At 69.7% G+C, this 18,257-nt stretch overlaps 1 protein-coding gene across 2 annotated transcripts; it reads right to left on the reverse strand.

Moving 5' to 3' along the window:
* Window positions 1–1,455: 1,455 nt before the first annotated feature.
* PLEKHH3 (pleckstrin homology, MyTH4 and FERM domain containing H3) lies at window positions 1,456–17,952 on the reverse strand. Of its 2 annotated transcripts, none has more exons than XM_067541375.1 (13): window positions 16,172–17,952; window positions 10,320–10,375; window positions 8,094–8,182; window positions 7,290–7,484; window positions 6,775–6,932; window positions 6,562–6,685; window positions 5,855–6,152; window positions 5,027–5,234; window positions 4,554–4,681; window positions 4,223–4,343; window positions 3,485–3,934; window positions 3,051–3,242; window positions 1,456–2,868 (listed from the first exon to the last, which is right to left on the reverse strand). In XM_067541375.1, the coding sequence occupies exons 1-13, from the start codon at window positions 16,307–16,309 to the stop codon at window positions 2,692–2,694; spliced, it is 2,334 nt and encodes a 777-aa protein (XP_067397476.1). In that variant the 5' UTR covers window positions 16,310–17,952; the 3' UTR covers window positions 1,456–2,691. The 2 variants fall into 2 exon arrangements, with proteins under 2 accessions (XP_067397476.1, XP_067397475.1); XM_067541374.1 differs by having other exon boundaries at window positions 4,545–4,681.
* Window positions 17,953–18,257: the final 305 nt, after the last annotated feature.

The following is an 18,257-nucleotide window of genomic DNA, read 5'->3' on the forward strand; positions in this document are numbered from 1 at the left end:
GTCCACCTCCCTCCTGCCGCGTGGGCACCACCCCAGGCTGCTGCGGCTCTGCCGCGGCTGGCAGCAGCGAGTGACGTACCAGAAGGCCCAGGGCGAGTGGAGCCCTCTGCCCCGCTAGCCCCACTAACCCGAGCTTCCCCCATGAGCCCAGGCCCCGTCTCAGCTGCGCCTTCCCCCCCAGGCAGTTGTGGAGCCAGCCCAGCCACGCTTCATGCCCAGCAGGAAGGGGCGCGGGGGGACCACGGGTGCTGGACCTGCCCAGCCGATGGGGCTGCTGGGACAAGCACCGCACAGCCACCCCGCTGGCCTCCCCCCCATGGCTCAGAGCTGCCCCCCGAGCAAGGGGTCAGGCTGCAGTGGCTAATGCCTGGGGCCCGGCTTTCCTGGGGCCCATGAGCCACTAGCCCCCTCCTTGCCAGACCAAGGAAGAGGGGGCCAGGGGTGGGCCCCCCAGCTGGGGCTGGAGTTAGCAGCAGTTAACAGGAGGGGCTGGGCTCCCCCACAGCCCAGCCGGCCCCATGGGAGCCAGGCAGGGGAGGGCACTGGCTCCAGCCCAGCTCCCTCTGCCCCAGCAGCACAGAGACAGAGCTAAAAATAGTCCCCTGCCATGTGCCCAGGCCGGCTCCCACGCCCTCCTGGGCACAGGCGCAGGTGGCCCTTGCTGCAGAAGCGGGGGGCCACCCCCTCCCCCTGCTCCCTGGGCGGGCACCGGGTGAGGCGGCTGCAGTGCGGATTAAATGCCAAAGGTGAGGGAGAGGCGAGGCTGGTGCCCTGCTTGTGTGAAGGGAGCCTGCGGCCTGGGGAGCTGCCACTGCCCCTTGCGTTAGCCCGGGCCCGGCCAGCCCTCGGGGCACAGAGTGCAGGGGGGCCCAGCTCCTCGGCCAGTCCCCGGGGCAGCGTGCAGCTTGACGGTGGCGCAGGGCAACCTACCCTCCCGGCCCAGCACCACCCTCTGCCCCTGGGCCTGCACAGCAGCCCTCCCCTCACTGCCCCCATGGGTCCCCATGCCCCTCCCTCCCGTCGGGGGCAGGACTCCTTCACAAACGGTGGAGCAAGTACCTGAGCCCAGGCAGGCTACTCACCCCTGCCCCCGAAGGGAGATCCTGCCGCGGTCGTGCCGGGAGCACCTGCTTCAGTACACGGGACATGGAAAGCTTTCGGCTCCTGAGGGCGCCAGCTCCCTGACGCCCAAGGCGATTCCCCTCCTGGAGCGAGGGGCACAGGCTCTTGGCAGACTCAGGCAGGCGCTGCTGTGTGTGACACTCTGGCCCCGGTTTCATCACAGGCACAAAGGCAGGGGACGGTCATTCAAGCAGGCCCAGACTCTGGACATGAGGGGCGGCTCAGCAGAGAGGCCAGGCTGCCATCCCACCCCGCCCGGGCCCCGTCCAAGCCCTGCCCTGAGGCCCCCCCAGCTCCCCGGGGCTGCGGCGTGGCAGAACAGAGCAGGCCCTGCGCTTTCCTGGGGCGTTTATTAAAAAAACAGAACAGAACTTTACAGAGGCAACAGTAAGAGGCGTGAGCCCCCCCTCCACACACAAAGGCCCCCCCAACATGGGCACGGCCAGTGCCCTGCCCCTCTGGGGCTAGTCCATATCCAGGGCAGCCTGGCCAGCACAGCATGGGGGGACAGCACACGGTAACCGGCCACCATGCAGAGGGGCCAAAAGCCGCCTGCAGCTTTCTGGGGCAGAGGGAAGGTGCTTGCCACACAGGACAGACGGACGGACGGACGGACGATGCTGCTGTCGCCAGCGCTCTGGCCCTGGGCGAAGCATGCTGCGTTATCAGTGGGTGCAGGGCTGTGCTCTGCAGGGGGTCCGGCATAACAGCATAAAGGCACCTGGGAAACAACCCCCCCCCCGGCACCTGTCACCGGCCCGCCCAACCAAGGGCCCCAGGCAGGCCTGAACGAGGCCCCGGACTTCTGCCAGCGCTGGAAGGGTAACCCTGCCCCAGGCACCGCCTGACCAGCACGGGCTCCGACAGCAGCCCAGCCCGTGCTAGCGAAGGGGCCACCATCCCACCCCCACGGCACCTGGGCCGGCCTCATCTGCAGAGCCTGGCCCGTCAGACCAGCGCTGGCGCCCACCGTCGCCGGCAGCATCAACAGACTGCAGGGGCTGCACCGCCACTCCCCCTCCCACGGGCCAAGCAGGGCTCGCACGGGTGAATCCCCAGCCTGGGCAGGGACTGGCACTACCACAAACCAATCGGCCCAGGGCTAGCGCCGGCACCAAGCACCTTGCCAGCATTCTCTCCCCCCCCCATCCCCGAGCAGGCACCCAAGGCACAGCCAGAAAGAAGAGGTGCCAAGCAGTGTCTGGCGCACCACCGGGCCGGGCACCCACAGCCTCCTCTGCCCCCGCTGGGGGTGTCCGGCAGAGTGCAGGGAGCTGGCTTGTCTACAAATAAATTAAGGAAATAAACTAGCGACCTGCCAGCTGAGCGGGGCATAGAGTCTCTCTGGGACTCCCCGCCCCAGCCCAGCCCGCTCAGAGCCGGGGCTACCGAAGCCACGCTGGGAATGGAGCACGTAGGACTGGGGCTCTGACCCCACGGCCCAAACCAGGCCCCGCTGCCTCCCACCGCCAGGTGGGCCGGGGCTCACAGTGCTGGCAGGGCGCGAGCCACGCCAGGGCCATTGCTGGTGCAGGAACAGCCCAAGGCAAGTCAGCCGGGGCCAGTGCGCTAGAGGGGGAAGGAGTCCGTGTCGGGCTGGTGGCACAGTCTCTGCTGCGGGGCCGGGGGCCCCAAGGCCGGCGAGTTCCCAGGGCGGCAGCCGTCGGCCAGCACCTCCCCCGGGGGCGTCTCCCTGCTGCCCAGGCTGGTGAGGTACGTGTGCAGGAGTTGCGCGATCTCGTCCACCTGTAAGGGAGCAAAGGCCTGTCAGGGGCTGATGCCCGGCCTGGCCCAGTGCCCTGGGTTGGCAGCCAGGAGCCCTCTGCCCCACGTCCCTGCCCCCACACCCACAGTGCGGGGCTCTTGGACTGCCCTCCTGCAGGGGGGCACAGCCCAGCCGGGCTCCCGGGGCGCGGGAAGGGCCTTACCCGGGCGCACTGGAAGAGCAGGTCCCTGTCCCCTACGGAGAGGCGGAAGGTGCTGCTGTCGGACACGCCGAAGGACGAGATGTGGCCATAGCAGAAGCTGTCGAAGGGCTCAGCCTCCCCGGGCTTGTAGAGAGACACGGCCTTGGCCCCGACGCCCAGCCACAGGCGCTGGGGGCAGCTGCCCTCCGGGCTCTGCAGACAGACAGCGAGTCAAGGGCAGCTCCGCCATGCCCACCCCACCCCCCCAGCTCCTAGTCCTGCCCCCCCCAGGGCCAGCCCCATCACTCCCCAGCTCCGGTCCCTGCACCCAGGCCCTAGGGCAATGCTGGGGGGACCGGGTGGGGAAGGGAGCTCTGCAGAGGGGGCAGAACAGGTGCACGCCCAGGGACCCCAGCCCGGGGGGGGGTGTGTGGGTGTGGGTGTGTGGGTCTCACCGTGTGGAAGTCGACGTCGAAGAGGGTGGAGCCGAAGCCCGGCCACTCCCGCACCAGCGCCAGGTAGGCGGCCATGGCCTCGGCCCGGCCCATGCCCTGCAGCAGCTTCCACTTGTCCACGATGGCCGCCATCACGCTGGCGCCTTCCTCGCGCAGGCGGCCCCGCAGCCGCTGGTCCCGCTCGGCCAGCTGCTTGGCCAGCGCGTGGCCCCAGGGCAGGGCGCCGGCCAGCAGCCCCGCGCGCAGACGGGCCCCGGGGCGCTTGGCCGGGCCCGGGCGGGCGGCCCGCAGGCGGGAGCACAGCACGTGGACGGGGAAGAGCTCCTCCGGCTGGGGCAGCGGGGCGTGCGTGGAGAAGTCGCTGTTGAGGCACTGCAGGCGCAGGGCGGCCAGGGACTGCAGCGTGTCCTCCGAGGTGGGCAGGTGGCCGCGGATCACCATCTGGTGGGCCTGCGGGAGAGCGGCGGGGCTCAGCCAGCAAGAGGTCCCGTGGGGGGCTCAGGCCAGGAAAGGGGGGCTGGCAGGGAAGGGGGGGTAGCCCGCATGCCACGCCCCGCACCCGTTAATCCGTCCAGCCCCCGGGGGGCACGGCCGCCCGTCTCCCCCACCCATCGTGACGCGGCCCCGCGGGTGGGCCGGGAAGCGCAGGGGGTCCCGGGCAGCCGCGGCACTGGCTCGCCCGGCCGGGGGCAGGCCCGCGGGAACCCCGTCCCCACCGCGCGGGGCCCCGGCTCCCACCTGCTCGAACAGGAGGGCGAACTCCACGCTGTCCCGAGGCACGTTCTCCGTGTCCACGAAGCCGTAGTGCTTGAAGCAGAGCCTCCGGGTCGAGTCCCGCGCAGTCTCCTCCCCCGCCAGGCTGGGCGAGGCCAAAGCACCGTTAGCACCAGGACCCACGGACCCAGACAACCCCCATCCCGCCCCGGCAGGACCGCGTTATCGCCATGGGGACCAGCCCCCAGTCACCCCCACCCCGCGCCACGGGGCTCCTCCCTCCCCAGGGCGCCCGCCGTCCCTCCCTCTGCCCCCCGCTACGATGGCAGCACAAGGGGACATTTACTTTTCAAACCTGGTGAGGACGTCGGCCACCAGCGTGGCCCTGCCCACGGGCTGCTCGTGGTGCCGGCCCTGCTCGTAGAGCGCAAAGACGTTGGGGCTCTGGGACAAGCCCAGCCGAGCCACCAGCTCCTGGGCCACCTGGGGCGAGACAAAGGCAACCACGCGGTGACTAGGCGCCCCGGGCCACGGCTCTCAGGGCTGCAAAGGGACACAAACAGGTCACGGCGGGAATCGGAGACGCCCCCCGGCCGCTCCCACCCGCCCCCCGCACGAGGGCTGCCCCCCGCCCCAGGGCCCCGCCTGCCCCCCGACACAGGGCTCGGGTACGGAGGGACCTGCCGGCTCGTGGCTCAGAGCTGGCGTCCCAGCCTGGGCACGTGGGGTTCCAGCCAGCACCCACTAAAGTGCTGCATTATCAGGCCCCCCCAGCCCTTCAGGCACCGACAGCAGGCGCCAGCCCCTGCCCCCCCGAGCCCCGCTCACCTCCTCGGCCGTGGTGTGGGAGCTGATGGCCACGGTGCAGGCGGAGGCGCCCGGGCAGTGCACGGTGCAGACCATGTCCTGCCGCTGGATCAGCACCATGATCTCGTCCAGCGAGGGCACGCACTCCCGCACCCTGGTCTTGCCCAGCGCCGCCCCAATGAAGCGCCCGTACTCTGCCATCTCCGAGCCGGGGAACTCGCTCTCCGTCCTGCGGCAGGAGACATGGGGGCATCAGAGAAGGAGCAGTACAGACGGTGCCGCCCTGAACCCAGCCGCCAGGGACACACCACCATCCCTGCAACCCCAGGAGCCACGCCACGGGCGACACAACGTGGGTGCCCTGGAGCCAGCACCTCGGCCCTCACTCTGCACCAGGCCCCCGGCATGCCGCCCCCGTGGCTGCTCCATCCCCTGCTGCGCCCAGATCTCCCCCATCTCCTGGCTTGGCTGGGAGCTCAGGGGCCATGTCAGCAGCCAGATTTTCTCCCTGCTGACAGAGGAGCCAGGTTTCCCACACCAGAGCTGGAGGGTCTAGGGGCACCCAGCACCATTAACCTGTGGAACTCACCGCCACAAGGTCAAATTGAGCCTGAGGCTCAGAAGGACCCAAAGGGGCTCAGACACGGACATGGGAACCGAGGGCAGCCAGAGCCTCAGTGGAGGGGGCACCTGCCCCCCTGCTCCAGGCCTCACGGCAAGCTCCCCACGGGGCGAGGCCCTTCACCCCTCGTCAATGGCACCTCCTCTGGGGCAAAGATGCACCACCTCAGCCCCTCTCCCTCCAGCACACCCCAGGCCCAGCGTGGCCCCTCCCCCCCCAGCACTTGCCTGCCCAGATGGAAGCGCAGGAAGCGCAGGACGGGCGGCGAGGGCAGGAAGGTGCAGCTCATGCAGGTGAGCAGCTGCCAGCAGCACAGGCTGCCCGGGCCCCCAGGCGCCGGCGGCTCCGTGGTCTGCTTGACCAGCTGGCAGTAGATCTCATCCACCAGGGGCGGCAGGTCCAGGCAGGTCTGCAGGATGCCCTGGATCAGGGGCACCGGGTCTCGCTCCGACTCCAGCTGCTGCAGGGAGTTGAAGAGCTTCACGGCCTCGTCCCGCAGGGTGGTGTAGCCGCGGGCGCTGGGGGCTGCGGGCAGGAGGCTCCGTTAGCCGGGGCAGGCCCAGGTCTGGCTCCCTGCTTCGCCACACGCCCCGTGTGAGCAGGGCCAGTCCCTGGATCTCCCGGACAGCTGTTGGGGGGGGGCCGCCGGGCAGCAGCTCCCACGGCTCAGCCCCGAGAGCACAGAGCCACCTGGCAGCCCAGCCCCCCTGCCCTCAGAGCCCCCCGTCATCGGGCAGCACCCACCCCCACACTGTCCATGGACCCCTGTGCTCCTGGGGCGGCACATCGGTTCCCTCCCCCCCCAGCACTCGCCCAGCATCCGGTGCATTCCCCTTAAATGCAATAGCGTGTCCAGCCCCCTCCCCGCCCCCGGTCAGCGCGTCCACCCCCCCCCCGGAGCCGCAGAGCTGGGCCCTGGCCCTCGCCCGCTCACCGCTCTGGTTGGTGCTGCCGTAGGGGAAGGGCAGCAGGGGCGCGTAGAGCGGGCTGCCCGTGTGCCGCAGGACCGGGTTGCAGCGGTAGATCTGTGCCAGGATCTCCGGGCTCCCGCGATGCTCCTGGGGAGACAAAGGAGCAGGCCAGGCTGCAGAGCAGGTCCCGGGGAGCTGAGGGGGGATCTCAAGGCCCGCGCCCCCTCCCAGCTTACCTCGATGTCACGCATGAGCAGCTGCGTTGGCGTCTCCACGGGGGCCTTGCTGTGGATGACTTTCTGCACGGCGCACACCCAGTGCACGGCCTCGTTCAGGTGCTCCGTGTACAGACGGTAGCAGTGCTTCCGCCCAAACACCGTCACGCTCCAGTAGCCTGCGAAGGGCAGAGCTCACACAGCCTGCCGGGCCCCCGCTGCTCGCCCCCCACCCCGCAGGCCCCCCGCCCCACCCCGCCAGCCCCCCGCCGCTCGCCCCCAGCTCCGGCACCAGGCAGCTCCTGCTTCGCCAAAGCCACAGGCAAGCTCCAGACTGCAGGGGGCCCCCCCCATCAGGGCTGGCCCCCCCCTGCAAAAATGCCTGGGCCCAGGCCTTGCCCACCCCCCAGGCGGGCCCCACGGGGCAGGGCCTAGCATCCAGAGCAGGGGCCAGGGCCAGGGAGGCAGCATGCTTTCCCAGCAGCCCCATGCCAAGGCTTGTGTCCCAGACTGACGCACCCCCGGCAGGGCCGTACCGGTCTCCTTGTAGCTCTGCTTGTCCGGCCACAGCACGGAGCAGAGGCTGGTGAGCACCAGGGTGCCCAGGCGCTTGGCCCCTGCCTCGCTGCTGCTGTAATAATCCAGGGAGTCCTGGGTCAGCACAAACCAGAACTTCCGGGGCCGGAGCCACGGGGTCTTCACGCCCCCCCGGGCCTCCCTCTGCAGCCAGCCTGGGGGCAGAGACAGAGGGTGAGTTCCCGCAGGGCCCCACCAGTGGGCAGCTCTTCCCCAACCCCCCCGCGGCGGCTCTCCTTGGAGGAGGTGTGGGGGGAGGGCAGGGGGAGAACACTGAGCTGTCCCCACTCCACCCCCACGGCTGACCTGAGGGGGGCGGGCACGTCGCTGCAGAGCAATGGGCAGCCAGACCCCCCCCGCTCCCCAACACCAGACCCTGCTTTGGGGGGGGCTGCACAGCCCAGCCCCACGCGACCCCGGGTGGCAGCTGGGAGCAGAGCTGGGGGCTGCAGGCCAGCTGGGCCTGGGCCTAGACACGCCACGCCGGGGTCTCCAGGGCTCCCACCCTGCCAGGGACCACAGCCACTCCCCGGCAGTGGGCACCTGCAGGGCTGGCCCCGCTGTCCGAGCTGCAGGCTCAAGACCCCAGGCTCCCTGGAGTCCTCGGTTCAGCCCCAGCAGGGCTGGCTCAGCCGTCCGCCAGCCTGGAGCCCTCCCCTGCCGCGGGAAGCGGGGCACTGCCCAGGCATCCGTCCGCCCTTCGGCTTCCCTCCTGCCCCCTCCCGCCCCCGGCCAGGGCACCCTGCTGGCTGCCGCGCCCCCACCTTTGACGATGGCGTCAGGATCTTCCTCTGCCGGCCCCTGGACCTTCTCATTGATGAGGCAGCGCATCTCCTCCGAGACCGGCAGCGACCTGCGGCCAAGAGAGCGGGTGAGCGAGGGACCCCACGCTGCCTGCCGGGCACCGGCCCTGTGGGACCGCTCAGCCCCCCGCCCTCGGGCTGACAGCCAGGCCGGGGCAGCAGGTAGGGGGCAGCGAAACCCTCTCCCGGGGCAGCGCCCGGCCCCAGAGGGGGCTGTAGCTCACCTGCCTTGGCCTGATCTGAGACCGGTGCCGCCCCCCGCCCGCGTGGCTCAACGGGCAGGTGGGGGGACCCTGTCAACGCCCCAGCTGCAAGCTCCCACCAAGGAGCCTGGGGGGCACCGGCAGGTTAGGGTGACCCATCGCACGTGTGACAAATTGGGCCGGGGAGGAACAGGCGCCTCCATATCACAAAGCCGTGCCTATAAAACCAGGACACGTGGCCACCCTCGCCTGGCCGGTGTGTGTGTGTGTGTGTGTGTGTGTGTGTGGGGGTGTGGGGGTGTGTGTTTTCATGGCTCATGTCAGCCCAGCCCCCCAACAAATCCCTGCGAGGCCAGCTGCATCCCCACCGGGCCTTCGCCCAGGACTGGCCACTGGGGGGGAGCATCTAGCCCCAACCACCCGGCCTCAGCCCAGACTAGGAGAGGGGCCGTCAGCCCCCATGATCCTGCCCCCTCCCGCCCCACGCCTCAGTGCCGGGGCAGGGATGACGCAGGCACATCCAGAGCGGACCGACCCCCCGGTGGGAAAGCAGCCGCGCATCGGCGGCAGATAACCCCGGCTAAAAATACGCTGTTTGCACTCCCGGCCGGCCAAGGAATTCGGAAAATGAACAAGCAGGAAAAATGCCGGCAGCAGCGGCTGGGCAGCAACCAACCTGCCCCCCAAGCAGACCCACAGGCCCCAACACCCCCCTCTGGACCCCAGCCAGAGCACCCAGTTCTGCTCAGCCCCAGGCCTCTCCCCCGCGCTCGTCCCAACGCCCCGCAGGGGAGTCTCCCGCCCAGCAACCGTGCTCTGTGCCAGGCTGCGAGCCCCACACGTTAGCCCTCCCAGCAGCGCCCGGGGCAGCCAGTCTGACCCCATTCCACAGAGGAGAAACAAAGGCAGAGAAGGGACATAAGCCCCAGGTCACCCAAAGAGTCAGATCTGGATATAGAACCCAGGAGTCCTGGCTCCCAGCCCCCTGCTCTACCCACTAGACTATGCTGCCTCACCCCGCCCCTGCTGGCACTGAGTGCTGGCCTTGCTGTCTGAGCGGGATAGAGGCCAGGGATGGCGTCCCAGGCCCGGGGAGCCAGCGAGGTCCTGCCCCTGCCGCGTCTCTCCCCCGCCCCCAGCCTGCCGTCTGGATAAGGAGCCGCTCCCCTCCTGGTCCCACACAGGGACCAAGGCCCAGGTGGGCAGCAGATGAGCCGTGAGTGAGTCACTTCCGGGAGAGCCGAGCAGCAGCACCCACTGCAGAGAGCCTGGGCCGCCCGAGGAGCCCGAGAGACCGGCACTGCCCCGCTTCCAGCAAAGCCAACCCCAGCCCGACGCCCTTTGAACCCGGCTCCCGCTCAGCGGGTCACGCCGGGCAGGGCTGGATCTGCTACCAGAGCTTCCTGCACAGCCGCCGCCTGGAGGGAGCTCAGAGCCCCTGGGAGGGGAACACGGGCCAGGAGCGGTGCCTGGGCCACGGCTGATCGGGGCTCGGGGTGCCAGCAAGCCAGCTGCACCGTGGGGAGGGGCCCAGAGGGAAGGGCGGATGTGGGCAAGGGCCCACGGGCAGGGGCGTCACAGTCCCTTCGCTGAGCATCTCCTCGCCAGCCGGGACCTGCCGTCCAAGGAGCAGGGGCCGGACGGGGGCCAGCTCCACCAGATCCCCCTGGGGAAGGAGCCACTGAGCCAGGCCCCAGCCACACGGCAGCTGGTTATGGGCAGGCAGGGCTGGGCACGGGACCCCTTTCCTACGCCGGGCTCAAGCAGCACGAGCCAAGGGGAAAACTAGCTCCCCTCCCCCCCCCCGGGTGGCCGTACCAGGCTGAGGGTTTAACCCCGGCCCCACGGGGGGTTTCCTGGCGCTGCTGGGCCATTCCCAGGAGCAGCCGCCAGTCTGGGCCCACGGCAGCTCCACAGAGGGGCTGGCGTCACCCGGGGGGGGTGGGGGCAAGGGACGGGGCTGCTGGGCTGTCCGGTCACTCACCGCTCGGCCCCGCTGCTGGCATGCGCGGGCTGGGTCAAGGTCACCGGCAGCAGGCCCTGGGGGGAAAGCAAAGGCAGGGTTAGTCCAGCTCCCCCCGCCCGCAAACGCCCCCCGGCCCCGCATCAGGCCTCGCACAGAGCCCGGCTGGTGCCCACTGCCATGGGAACGGGTGAACCCCCCCGCGGCCCCCCCCCCGACACTGCCACGGAGGAAGTGAGGGGAACCCACAAAGCAGCGGCGTACCAAGGGGAGAGTGCAGGGGGCCAGGCCCCCGGGGGCCAGCCTACGGCGGGGCACTGGGCCGGCCCTTCACGACACGCAGGAGCGTCCCTCAGAGCCTCCTGTGCCCACCCCCCACCACCCCTCAGAGCCTCCCGCACCCCCCCCCGCCGCCCCTCAGAGCCTCCCGCGCCCCCCCCGCCGCCCCTCAGAGCCTCCCGCGCCCCCCCCCGCCGCCCCTCAGAGCCTCCCGCGCCCCCTCCCCCCACGCGTCGTGAAGGGCCGGCCCAGCCCCCCACCCCAGGCTGGTGCCAGGCTGCAGCAAGAGAAGCAGGCACCTCGCAGCAGCAGGTAAGTGTGGAGAGGGGGGTGTGGTGGAGCCAAGCCTGCGCCCCCCCCCCCCAGGCCTCACACCTTCCCCTCCCCCACAGGTACAGAGCCCCCCTCCCCAGGGCAGCTGGGGGTCACTGCCGAGACCCCTCCTGCCCTGCATGGGGGGAGCGCGAGGCGGGGGGTGGGTGCAAATGTAGGCTTGGCCCCTGGACACTGGCTGGAGACCCTCCATACACCACAAAGCTGGGCCCATCCCCCGCAGGGCCCGGGGCAGCGGCCGGTGAGCTGGCCCTATATCCTCAGCTAACCCCGGCAGGCGCCGTCCCGGGCAGCGCCGCACAGGCTGGCTGCTGAGTAACACGCTCCCTCCCGGCACAAAGTCCCACGGTAACTCCCGCCCGCCTGCGTCCCCGGCCCAGCAGCAGGATCCTCCGCGTAGAGCCAAGCCCTGCAGCCGGACGCCACCTCCCTCCCCGCTCTGGGCCTGTGAAACCCCAGGCTGCTGGGCTGAGAGGCAGGGCGTGGGGGGACACGGTGGGGGCACCAAGGGGTGTCAGCAGAGCTCAGGCAGAGGGCACCCCCCGCAATAGAAAGCGGGGGGCTGCAGGTGGGCACTGGCAGATGTAGACAGCGAGAACAAAGCCGCACAAGGAGCCCTGGCCTGTCAGTGAGGGAGGAGCTCATGGGCCATTCGTGGTTCAGGCGGGTGCGGGAACCGACACAACTGACTGGAAGCGCCAGCAAAGCAAAGGAGGCTGCAGCTAAAAATAGAGCGGGGCGGGGAGGGGGGGGCGGCGCTCCAGCAGGTACTGAGAAGCGCCCAGGGGAGACCAGCTCGGCTGACCTGTGGCATTAGCAGCACCTGTTACGAATATAACCGGAGCCCTGCACTGACAGCCTGGCTCTTCAATCACAGCCGCCCAGCAGCACCGGGGAGGTCTGGCTGGGCCCCCCTGTCACCAGCCCAGGGCAGGGGGAGGATCCCCCCCCCCCCCCGTCCCACCAGAACAGCTTCCCGGAAGATGCCTCTGCCGAGGGGGGGCCTTGGCTGACCTCCCAGACGTGCGGGAGCCGTGGGTGCTTTCTCAGCGATATAAATAACGTGCAGGAGACCGTCCCCATACGCCGGGCTGAGGGGGCTGCTCCCAGGAGGGGGGGGGGGGGGGGGGCTTCCCGCATGGCCAGGTTTCTAAGGACCAAGCTGGCCCGAGGGACGTTTGGTGCAGCCACTACCCCGACCTAGTCGCAGCCTCCAGCCCAGCTCCCCAGGCAGGCGACGGCCCAGGCGGCTCCCAGCACGGACGGCAGCCAGCGTCACTCCTCTCAGGACCCAGCTCTGCCCCCCCTTGAAGAGCCACAGCTGGGCAGCTGCCACGGGGAGTCACTGCTCCCACCAGGCCTGGATAATGGCAGGTGCCAAGCCTTGGGGAGCTGACTGGCGACAGGTGCCCAGGTGTGCGCCCCAGGAGGGCACCAGCCTCCCTCGCACCCCCTCCGGCTGCACTGCATGGAGCCGGGGTCCCCGGGTCCCAGCCCCGTACGCCAGGCAATCGTCCCCGCCCACCTGGGCCCTGGGCCAGGAGCCGCAGACAGGTGCTCACCCAGCGGGGCCCCAGGAGGGCAGCGCGGGCGGCCCCGCCCCAGGCAGCACATGACCCGTCCTGCGTTGATAACATCTTCACCGCACAGCGCGCGGTGGGGGCAGGGCACGGCCTGCCGCTCGGCCCGCCCCAGCTGGACGGGGTGCTGCACAGCTGTCACCCAGGCCCTCAGGGTCCCCCGAGCTCCCCTTTGCTCAGGCCTTGGGAAACGGGAAGCACCTAGAATCTTATCAAGCACTGCAGGGCTCCCCGCGTTATCAGCCTCCTGCACACGGGCAGCCTGACCGCAGGCAGCAGCTTCCCCCGGCTCCGCTCTGCCCTCAGGACCGGAGGAAGCAGCAGCGGGAGCTGCCGGTCCCTGCACGCCGACGGGACCCGTCTCCACCCGCCCTCTGCTCTGAGCCATCCCCAGCCGAGCCGGGCGCGCTGGCATGGGAGGATCCTCGGCCCACGCTGTCCCGGGCAGCATGGAGGGATCCGAGAGGCAGAGGCTGCAGCCGAGACCCGGCTGGGAGACACCGGCCAGCCCAGGGCCTGCTGTGCTCAGCTCTGGCCCCTGGCTCCAGGACAGGCTGGGGAAGGGGGGGCTCTGGCTCAGCTCCCAGCGACCTCCAGCACCGCCAGCCTGGCTGGGAACGGCACAGCTGGGCCAACCGGGACAGAGCGACCCAACCACCCTGCCCCCACCTACCGGGTGCTCCAGGCGCCAAGGGCAGCCATCGCTCAAGACGGGGGCTGCCCCTGACACACCGCCCACGGGGGAGGGTCCCGCCACACCTCAGCCCCTGCGGTGAGGACACCCTAACCCAGGTGGCAGTGCCTGGAGGCTGCAGCTGCAAAGACGCCTGCCCGGGCTCGCCCAGCCCCAGTTGTGTCCTCCCACTGGCTCACAGCCGACACCCCCCCCCGACCACTCACAGGGCCAGCAGCCGATGACCCCCTGCCCCCCCCATCCAGCAGCCCCACCACCCGGTCACTCTGGTTAGCCAGGAATTTGCAGGGGCACTTGGCTCCATCCCCCAGCCCCCCAGCAGCAGTTCTGGGGCAGCAGGGGCACCGTCTCCCCTCTCCCCCACACCACCGTGGGGCAGCTCGAACGCTGGCGATCTCAGCCCGAGGCTGGGGCCGTGGCGCAGGGCTGAGAGGAAGCTGTGCTGGGCAATCAGACAGGGCGGCGCGGGGCTGCCCGCTCCCCATCGCCGCCATGGGCAGGATTAGCTCTCAGCTCACGCGTTCAGCCCCCGGGGGACTGGCACCGGAGGCCCCGCGCCAGCTCTCACATGCTCTGAATCACACCAAAGTGGCATTAAAGGGGCAGAAACAAGCAGCTCCCTCTCCCCCCGCCTTGGGGCAGACCCCCAGCCTCCTTAGCCGGTGAGCAGCGGTCTGGGCCTGGCCAGCGAGCAAGTCACAACACGGGACGGAAGGCTCTGCCCTTGATTGCCCCGCACCCAGCTGGGGCAGCTGCCTGGGGCAGCCTGGGGCGCTCGCAGCGGGAGACTCCTTTTGGTCTGGGGTTCTGTGGAGGATTCTGGCCCCTCTGTTCAAGGCTCAGGATAAGCCACGTCTTGGAGAGCCCCAGGCAAGCGAGGCTCCTCCCCATAATCACCAGCAACGCACACCGAGATCTGAGCGCTGAGCTCACCTGGCTGTGCTGGGCCAGACCCTCGCACGGCACGGCAGACAGGGCATCTCGCCCCCCTTCTGCACACACCTGCAAAGGGAGGCACCGGGGCACACCCAGTCCCTGCACACGTCTGACCCGGGCCTCAGCCCCCTGGGAAGGGAGATCCTGCCATTGGGGTCACTAAGCCCGTGGACAAGGCGATCCAGGGGAGAGAGTGGACTTGGACTTTCAGGGTCTTCCACAGGGTCCCTCCCCCAAAGGCTCTGAAGCAAAGGAAGCAGTCGTGGGACTTCTCCCCTCGTAGGTCCTGGAAGGGAAAATGCCAGAGAGCAACAAGCATTTCGGGATAGCAGCAGCAGCGCCCAGAGGCCTCAGACAGACCAGGGCCTCGTCATGCCAGGCTCGGCTCCGGCTCCGGCGAGACAGGAGGGGGGCAGAATCCAGCAGCTAATGGCAGGTCCAGGCCTGAGCCAGGCTCTGCACAGACACAGCGAGGCAGGGCAGGTTCATCATCCCCATTTCACAGGCAGGGAACCGAGGCCCAGCGATCCAGGCCCCTCGGCACACTGTAAACCCGGCCCCATCTGCCGGTGCTGAGCCCGTGCAAATCCGGCCCGGAGCGACTTGTCCAGAGGCCCCCGGGGAGCCTGAGGCCAAGCCAGGAAACTGAGCCGGGTCCCCAGAGCCCAGCCAGCCCCTCTCACCACAGGAAGAAGTTCAGTAATGTTTGCCCAGAGCCTGGGCTGGCTCCGGTAGCTCAGGGGTGCCTGCCTCAACACGCTCCCTCTGCAGAGCCGCCTGCCTGGGAAGGTGAGAAAAGGGGACTCCAGCGCACGCTGCTTCGCCAGGGAAGGGCTGGAAACCAGTGCAAAGAAACATGGCGTAGCCAGCCCGGGGACAACCCAAACGCCAGCAGCGAACCCAGCACCAGACCAACCCCCCGGCACTGCCACACAGAGCTGCAGGCCCAACCCAGCCCTGGGGCACAGAGCAGCGAGGGGGGGGGGAGGAAAGGGGGGGAGACGACAACTCCAGCCTTCCCCTGACACTTGAGAAGGGTCCAAAGTAACTTTCTGTTCCCACAGGCGGTGCCAGGATCCAGGCGGGAGGGTCTGTACCGCAGCACGACCTGCCAGGGGGGCGCAGGAGCTTCCTAGGGCAGCCCAGCCGGGCCAGGCGGGACAGAGCCTGGGGAGACCTACCAGCCCCAACCTGCCCCACAGCAGGGCTGGCAGGAGCCTGGCAAGCGGCCCAGGAAGCTAGGACCCAGGGAGAGTCCTGCTCTCCTGATGTACAGTTTGCTGCCCCTCCCTTCTGCCTTGGGGTACCGGGAGTGGGGTGCCCCAGGTCCCAGGGGGTCTGCACCAGCCCTTCCCCAAAGAGCCAGGCACTGGGTCAGCCCGGCCAGGGCTGCGGGCGCCCACCTCAACCTGCCACCGGCCTCCAGGGAGGAGGGGGCAGATGGTGCCCGGACCGCAGAGCCGGGGCTGGGGGTCCCTGCCGGCACCGGGACCCAGCCCCAGCGCGCCCAGCCCCCCTCGGAGCCAAGCCGAGCCCGGCGCTGCGGCTGGCCCCGCAGACACCCCGGGTCCCCTCCCCCGGAGGCTGAGCGCAGCTCGGGCCCGGGCCCGCGGGGCCTTCACGCCGCATCTCCGCTGCTGCCGGTGCCCGGCTCCCGCCGCTCCGGGAAGAGACTCGCACAACGGCGGGGAGCCGCCAGCGCGCAGAGGCGGCGGGTGCAACGGCTGCGTCCGGGGCGGGCAGGGGGGGCGCGGGGGCCGTGCCCCGGGCCGGGACCTCCCCACCTCCCGGCGGCAGGTCGTTCCGAGCCCGGCCGGCGCGGCGCGGCGCCGGGGGGCTCAGCCCCCTTCTCCAAGTGGCGCAGCGGGGGAGCGCGCCGCGCAGCGGGGGAGCGCCGGGCCAGCGCAGCGCAGCGCCCCCCGCCCCTGCCAAGCCCCCAAACGTCCAGCCAGTGGCCATGGGGCACCGCGCGCTGGGCAGCCCCGGCCCCCCTTCCTCCCTCCCTCCCCCCTCGGGGGCGCAAAGCGCTGGGCACCCGGCCCGCTGCCCACCTGCTCTCCTTTATTTCGCAGCTCGAAGGACTCCTCGTCCTCCTCGGCCTCCTTGTCCGGCTCCCCATAGTCCCGCCGGAGCAGCGTGAAGCCCTGCCTGCAGCACAGCAGCCACCAGAGCCCCCCCGGGAACGGCATCCAGCAACCCCGGGCCGGCCGGGCCCCCTGCGGGGCGGGGCGGGGCAGCGCCGGTGCGCCCTGGTCGGGCCGGGGAGCCTGGTGCGCTGCGGAGCCCCGATCCGGCCGGGCAGCCTCGGCCTCCCGCTGGCCGCTCCAGTCCCCCGGTCCGGCCCGACCCAGCCCGACTGGGGGGACCCGGCCCGCCTCCCTCCGCCCCCGGGCGGGGCGCGTCGTGGGGCGCAGCCAATCGCTTGGCAGGTGCCCGAGGAGACCCGCCCGCAGCCGGGGCCTCTTGCATCATGGGCCCTGTCGGGCGGGGGGACGGTGCCGGCAGAGTCACCCCCCCTTCCCAGCGCGCGCCCCACGGGAAAATGTGGCCACTCGTGTCTGGGACTCCCCCCCCCCCCCCAGCTCTCCGCGGGGGGCAACGCAGCAGCTTTCTCGAGGCGGGGGGGCTCGGCCCGATGCTGCTAAGGCTCCCTGCAGAGCTTGGCCCCTGGGTGGGGCCTTTGTCTTCAGTCGCTGCCTGCGCCCCCGCCTGGGGTCTGACCTGCCACGGCCCCCCGCCACCCCGCCGCTCACACACCGGGGGGGATCCGGGGGAGGGAAGGGGAAAGCCTGGCCCGCTCCCCGAGGTCCCGCCGAGCCGAGCCGCCTACGTGCGTAGGCCCATCTGGGATGATGGTACAGGCCGGGGAGGAACAAAGGCTGAGTCAGCCCCGGCTGCTGGGGAGAGCAAAGGCGCCCGCCAGCCAGACTCCGGACTCTGTGCAAAGAGCTCCCCGGCCCGGCCCGGCCCGGCCCGGCCCCAGCTCACTCCCTTGTCCTGTGACCTCACTGCTGGTCACCACAGCGACAGCTGACGTCACAGGCAGAGGGCTTTGACATCACGGGGGGAGAAGGTCGCTGGACTGGCAAAAGGGCCTGGAGAACTCTCCCCCTCTCCCCAGTCTCAGCAGAGTATCCGGGCTGGAGGGCTGGGCTGTGACAAGAAGCAAGAGAACCAAACCCAACCAAACGCTTCCTTTGTTGCTCCCATGGCTCCGGGGAACCCGGTTGTGTCAAATGACCATTTGCAAAGTGTTTTGTGCAGCCAGAGGGAAAGTGGGAGGGAGGGGCTGCTGCTTGTTTGCTTTAGTGACTCAGGCCAGCAAGGGACCATCGTCTAGTCTGAGCCCTGCACATCGCAGGCCACGGAGCCTCCCCACCCCCCCACCTCTGGCTGGCTCTCAAATGAACCGTGTGTGCAAGAGCCAAACTGGCCCAAGGAGCCAGAATCAACTGACTGAGTCACGTCCACACGTGGTGGTTGCCCCTACACGCCGTGCTGCTCCGCCTGTAGCTATGTCAGGGAGGCTGTGGGTTATCAAAGGACTGCAGCGACTTCCCACTGCAGCTCCTGGGATTTCTGCCTGGAACGCACCTGGGAGACACACGGCCATGGGAGCAGCATTGTCTCCTCAGTGGGCATTGGTGGGTTACGAGCTGACCCAGCCCCAAACCCAAGATACTCTTTATCTACGTGCAAACATTCGAACCAGAACTGATGTCAAACCCAATTTAAACTGGCCGTGCAGTACTGCTGCTCTCGCCCGGCTGTGCCAAGGCCATGTCAGACCCACCCACTGAGGCAGCTAACGCCCAGGGGGACCCTGTGGTGAGAGAAAGCAGGAGCAGCTAGTTCACTCTCCATTTCTCTCAGCCCCCAGCCTCATTTAAATACAGGTGTGTGCATGCGTGCGTGTGCGTGCACCTAAGTGTGCATGTGCATGTGTGCGTGTAACAAACACTCGCAGGGATTTTTCAAAGGGCTCGTTGAAGGAAACGACTTTCTGAAAATCCAGAGTGAAGGAAACTCAACCCAGCTCTGACGGTGCCATCGCAAAGCGCTGCCTGGGCTGAGAAATACAGCAAGCCGTATCTCACCTGTCCCCACACACCCCTGCTAGCCAGCCCGCCCCTGCCC

Source organism: Emydura macquarii, unplaced genomic scaffold (genome assembly GCF_026122565.2).
Source record: "Emydura macquarii macquarii isolate MOO-44397 ecotype Brisbane River unplaced genomic scaffold, CSIRO-AGI_Emac_v2 contig_629, whole genome shotgun sequence".
Taxonomy (NCBI): Eukaryota; Metazoa; Chordata; order Testudines; family Chelidae; genus Emydura; species Emydura macquarii.